A 6,686-nucleotide genomic window follows, 5' to 3' on the forward strand; every position below is an offset into this window, starting at 1 on the left:
CATTTTTGGACGGTTAGCACCACAAACATGTTTTCATTGATTGTAATTATGACCTAGGACTTGGTTTAGGCTATAAATAGGCTTCCATATTCAACAAATTCCTTCATTCTTCACATTACCTCTTTTCTTACATTTTCTTCAATTTTTGTTTAGTTTTTTAGGAGTGTTTGTGGTGTAATGGTCATTGTTGACTATTCATATAACCCTTGTAATTGCTTTGTAGCTTATGCAGGGGTTATATAATGGACAACAGAGACCTTTGACATCAAAGATAACACAAAAAATCACATATTGTAACTGTTTGGATTTCGTTTTCCAGAAATGCTAACAATCTGGTTTGGATTACATAATCTGAACCAGGGTATTTGTGTCTTTTTTGCAGGGCGCGCAAGAACAGAGGAGGGTGGAAAAAGTAATAGTCCAAATGTTAAGGCAATTCATGAAAGCCACACAAACTTGTTTGCGAGAGTTGACCCAAAAGAACCATGTAACCGCCATAAATTTTTTGGAGCAACAGATAAGATAGCTCTCAAATCAGATTCCATTAAACACTCGTGGAGTTTTCGTGGGGAATAAGTGCGACAATTTATAGAAGTAATGGAAGCTACAGAAGATGAAATATAATTAAATATGAAGATGACATGTGGAAGATCATAAGATGATGAATGAAGAGCCCCCGAAGGATTAAACATTAAAAATCTCCAACCTATCAACTCGATTAGCTGGTTTTGTTCAATCTTTAAAGAATGCGTTTTAGAAGACACATGATTGATTGGTGATGGAATCCGAATGAGTGCAAAAATTTGACTCATTTGTGGTGATGATAAGGTGGGGTTCTGTTGCTAGAGCATTGAGCAGGTATGATGATTTTTTGGAGTGACTTTGGTGTGAGTAGCGGACGATAGATGTTTGGATTTTGTTATGGTGGCCATTGACGATGGAGTTGTCAGGTTTTTGCTCAACTTTTGGTTTATATTGGTTGGGGGGGGGGGGGGGGGGGGGTTAGCTTGGTTTTGGTGTTGATTTGTTCTTATAGGTTTGGTTTTTAGTGGTGTTTATGATGTAGGGTGTATGCATTTTCTTTTGGGTGTTACGCCTATAGAAAAACAATTTGTGTATAGTTTATTGTAAACTGATTATGATGTGGTTCTTGCACTCATTTTGTTGCAATAGTTGCAAATTGCAATGCAATTTTTATTTTGATTTACGATCACAACATAATTTTGACCACTTGTTATTTCGGACATAGCTGCAACCACAATGGGTGTGGATAATTCTATTCTATCATTGTGTCAAATATAAATATATCCATAAATTTGTCCATTGTCATCCCTACAAGTCACCTTATATATAAGTCATACTCAAGTTTGGCCGAAATGCAAATATTACATATAACTTTTTATATCTGACTTTGACAAGCAAAAAACATATTATTTTATATTCCAGGACAGGTGTATCAACAACAATACATATCAAATGATATAATATAGGTATAGTGCCTCAAGTATATGTTTATTGCCACCCTATAAGTCATAGCCACCACATTTTCTTTCAAAAATTTCCAGTATGGCTGAAATGAAAGACTATATCCAACTATTCTTGCTTTGGCTACTCTCAACAATTGCAGTTCGAGCCATAATAATAACTAGAAAGAAGAAGAAGAACCATCTTACTCCACCATGCCCTTTATCACTACCTACCATTGGACACCTTCACCTTATTTCGAAATTACCTCACCAAAGTTTTCACAAACTTTCTACACACTATGGACCTATAATGAAACTTTTCCTAGGATCTAAGCTATGTGTAGTAACTTCCAGTCCAGAAATAGCAAAGGAGTTTCTTAAAACCAATGAAACTTACTTCTCCAACCGCTTTAGAAGTGCAGCAGTTGACTACTTATCATATGGCTCAAAGGGTTTCTTGTTTGCTACTTATGGTGACTATTGGAAGTTCATGAAGAAGATGTGCATGTCAGAGCTTCTTGGTGGAAGAACACTTGATCAACTCCGTCCCGTGAGGCTACAAGAGACTATGAGGTTTCTTAGACGTTTGCAGAGGAAAGGGGAAGCCGGGGAGGTTGTTGATGTCGGTGGCGAGCTCTTGACTCTCACCAATAGCATAATAGCAAGGATGGCAATGAGTAAAACATGTTCTGAGAATGAGATTGACGATGTTGAAGATATAAGGAAGATGGTGACAGACACTGCAGAGCTTGCAGGGAAGTTTAATGTGTCAGATTTTATTTGGTTTTTTAAGAATTTGGATTTTCAGGGAATGAACAAAAGGCTTAAAGAGATTATGCACAGGTTTGACACAATGATGGAGAGGGTGATTAGGGAGCATCAAGAGGAAAGGAAGAAAAGGAAGGAAAAGGGTGATGGTACTGCTCATGTTAGGGATCTACTTGATATTTTGTTGGAAACACTTGAGAATGAGAGCACTGAAATAAAATTGACAAGAGAGAATGTCAAGGCTTTCATCTTGGTACGCAAATTTTCGAAAATTCAGTATTTTTATTAGCATATACATACCCAAATTATCTACTTCAAAATTGATGAAGAACCGTATCCAATACATATCTTGCACTAATATATGTCCAATACACCTCGATACGAACCCAAAAAGTATCCGGTGATTAAATTTTAACCATTGTGCAATACATTTCCAATACTTTTGGGATACGCGAGGGATACAACAGTGAGAACCGATGTGCGCGGCATACTAGATTTTTCTATTATTTTGTTTTTAGTTTATTCTTTAAAAAAAAAAAAGGAATCATGGTTTTTCTAATTTCTTTTTTTCCTTTAAAAAAAGAAAAGTAAAAATAAAAAACTACTTTATACTACCAGGAAAAGCAAAATTAGGAAAGGAATTTAGTGACTGAAAAAATAAAATTCTTCGCAAATTCCTTGGTGGCAAAATTTACTGACGAAATTAGAGAGGGATTTCATGTTTTCCCTCACTAAACTTCCCTCAACAGTTTTTGTTTTTTTAGTAGTGTTATAACATATACATTAGATGATGATGTTTTTTTTGAGATATAGTTTAACAATGATGATGTTCTTTTTTTTTTTTTGGGATATACTCTATCTGAAATTAAATATAAGCAAGACTGATATTTGAAAATAAGGTTAAAAATCAATCCAAATACAATAACTTTTAACCTATATTTTTTCGGATATATGTAATTGATTAATTGTCACATTTTTTTTATCAAAATTACTTTCATATATACATACATATATATATATATATATATATATATATATATATATATATATATGTATGTATATATATATATATTACATTTAGATATTAAGATCTAGACTTAATTATTTATTGAAGTATCCCAACCGTATTGTATCTTAAATTTAAAAAATAATCTGTATCTTCGTATCAATGACGTATCGTGTCAAGTATCTAGGTTTTATATCTCCGCATCATTGGATATGTTTCTTGCAAGTGTTTATATATATTACCAATTTAAGACTTCGCGTTTGTTTGACCTTTTTCTTCTCTTATTGAATTTCATTATCAATCAAAGTTAATTTAGTGGAAAGGGGTAGATAACTTCAAAAAATGTTTCTCACTCAATTATTGCATTTTCTTCAATTTGCAAGTGGATATTATCTACTGATTAAATCTTTGTTTTTAACTTGGACGAAATCAACTTCATCCGTGATTGACCAAATATATAATATTACAGTACTGACGACAGCCATGAAAGGGGCAGCTAACCTATTAGGATTACATTAAATTTAACCAGTTAAATGATTTTTATTTCTCATTGGCAAAATTAATTTAAAATTTGATTTGTTTTTTGAACAAATTCTTACAAAAATATGAATGTTAATTGCATGATGAATGCATATCTAACTAAATTTCATAGGTATCGCTGTGTTCTAAATAACCAGGACGAATTAAAAGAGACTCATCTACTATAATTTTAGACCATGGTTTATGCAGGACATATTTATGGCAGGAACAGACACGTCTGCTATAACAATCGAATGGGCTCTGGCTGAGATGATAAACAACCCACATGTGATGGAGAGAGCAAGACAAGAGATTGATGCAGTAACAGAAAACTCGAGATTAATAGAAGAGTCAGATCTTCCGAAACTCCTATACTTGCACGCGATAATCAAAGAAACTCTAAGAATTCATCCTACCGTACCAATTCTAGGTAGGGAGTCCTCGGAAAGTTGCGTCGTTTATGGTTATGAGATTCCAGCAAAGACCCTTTTATTTGTTAATTTATGGTCAATGGGTAGAGACCCAAAACTGTGGGAAAATCCACTTGACTTCATGCCGGAGAGGTTTATGAGTGAAGAGAATAAGTTTGATGTTAGGGGACAAAATTTCCAACTTATGCCATTTGGAACTGGAAGAAGGGTTTGTCCTGGTGCCACATTAGCACTTCAAGTTGTTCCAATAAACCTTGCTGCCATGATTCAATGTTTTGATTGGAAGATTGATGGTGATGGAAAAGTTAACATGGAAGAGAAACCAGCTATGACCCTTCCAAGGGCTCATCCATTGATGTGTGTCCCTATTCCTCGGTTTAATATCATTCCTTCTAATGTATATATTGGTAATTAAGAAATTTCAAAATTTCAAAATCAATTTATATTCAAAAGAATTAAGAGGACGGTCACATCCTCAAAGGAATCAAAGGTTCATGACTTTTAAGAAAAGATGAAATGGTGACTTGTGTTGTGTTTCTTTGGAGTTTGTAGGATCTTTAGGGTACTTCTCTCAATTGACCGTTGGTTGGTTTGTCAACTCGTAATCACTTTTAAGTCACTATTATTATGTGGCATCTTACTGCGTCCACAAACTCTTTATCTTTATAATATTCTATAATATTTTGATTTGATTTGATGCATGTATTGATTCTCTCAATCTCTAATTATAAAAGTTTTGTCTAATATGGACAATATTACACATATTCAAATAACTAAAAATAGTAATTTTTTATTGAAAAACACTAATTATTTATTAATAAGTTATATACTTCACTTAATTTTTCAAAATGTTTTCTAATAAGCAACCTAGTGTTCATAGATCTGAAAGCGAAACTAAAATCCAAAATGATGAGCTCTTGGGTATTTGGGAAAGAATTTACAATCTCAATGGCAAAACGATGACAACTCATGGAAAAAGAAATGAAACTAATTAGAATATCCACTGTGAAAGAGTGTGATATGAGGATCTTGTTTGCAACGCAAAGATGGTTGAAAATCTCTACAACTCTAAATGAGACGAACAACACAACTTTTGAGGAAGACGGTTGGGTCTATACATCAAAAGGAGTGGAGTCTGTGCATGAAGATCAAAGGCTCAAGATAATATCATCCATCATGAGAATTGATATCACCATAGTTGATATCAAAGTTAAGCAGCCCAACTCCGCTATTCGTAAGGGCACTAGAATTCAACTCATATAAAATGGGAAGACTATTGCCTTTATGTCAGATGAAGGTTGTTTTATGCTACCTCAAAGAAGCCTTGATCGCTGGATTTTGGTGATTTAGTTTGTTTAGATATAGTTAGAGTCCAATAAAAGTTTTTCATGTTTCTTGTATATGATTTACATCTTTTGCAGATTTGAAAAAACTAATAATTTTTTTTTTGACAGTAAAAAAACTAATAATAATAAGTGAAGAACTTAAAAAAAAAAAAAAAAAAAAAGGAGTTTAGAAGTGAAGAATACCTGAACATATTTTTACTATAGATTTTTGTGTCTACACATGAACAATAATCAATTTATCAAACACTTTTTTTTTCTATATTTTTGTGTTTACATCTGGACAATAATCAATTTATAAAAAAAAAAAATTAGAAGTGAAGGAGAGCATTGTACACACGTTGGATTTATGGTTTATATTATAGGGACATTTGTGTAATTATAACGTTCATTCCCAGGTTTCTACATTGCGAGCTAAACATATTTTTTCTATTCCTTGGAATTATTTTAAAAGAAGTTCCTACAAATTAAACAACTAACCAAACACTTTTTTTTTATATTTTCCCTGGAATAAAAATTTCCCCTTTATATTCCTGGGCAAGTTGATACCTGGGAATAAATTTTGTAACCCTCAAACAAACGCCCCCTAAAAAAATAAAAGGCAAAAACAAAATAAATAAAAAAACTAAAAATAAAATAAGTGATAAAAATAAAAATAAATAAAAAAGACTAAAAATAAAATAAAAAGTGGGCCCGAAAACAAATCAAAATGAGTTATTTTAAAATAGCTTTCTGCCGAAATTTTTCTTGAAAAGTCAAGGAATATTCCGGGTCAAAAGAGCGTGTGAAAGTAGGATCTTAGGTCAAAAATTGGGGTATGACATGATTTTATTTATGTTTCAGTTTATGTTTTGAGGAACCTTGAGTCCATTTGAGGATGTATTTATTTTGAGATATGATGTATGACTTTATGTTGGTGAGACTTATTTTTCGTTGGGACTTGATATTATACGATGGAGTTTTGATTTGTTTGGAATGATGATGAGTAACACCTTGAAATATTTTTATTAATCACTGCATTATTATTTAAAATAGTATGTTAAAAAACACAAAATTTTGCACATCCGGGGCAGCCCTAGGCGTGGCTCACGCCTGAGGCAGTTTTTCTACTGTCGTGGGCATGAATAGCGCCGCTGTGGGCATGGCTAGAGCC

General features: G+C 33.0%; 1 protein-coding gene across 1 annotated transcript; it reads left to right on the plus strand.

Moving 5' to 3' along the window:
* Positions 1 to 1,416: 1,416 nt before the first annotated feature.
* LOC146955157 (cytochrome P450 93A3-like) lies at positions 1,417 to 4,888 on the plus strand. The gene is made up of 2 exons (XM_085720367.1): positions 1,417 to 2,487; positions 3,970 to 4,888. The coding sequence occupies exons 1-2, from the start codon at positions 1,567 to 1,569 to the stop codon at positions 4,603 to 4,605; spliced, it is 1,557 nt and encodes a 518-aa protein (XP_085576493.1). The 5' UTR covers positions 1,417 to 1,566; the 3' UTR covers positions 4,606 to 4,888.
* The last annotated feature ends 1,798 nt before the right edge of the window (positions 4,889 to 6,686 follow it).

Source organism: Medicago sativa, chromosome 1 (assembly GCF_051527215.1).
Source record: "Medicago sativa cultivar Bolivia chromosome 1, Bolivia_mono, whole genome shotgun sequence".
NCBI lineage: Eukaryota > Viridiplantae > Streptophyta > Magnoliopsida > Fabales > Fabaceae > Medicago > Medicago sativa.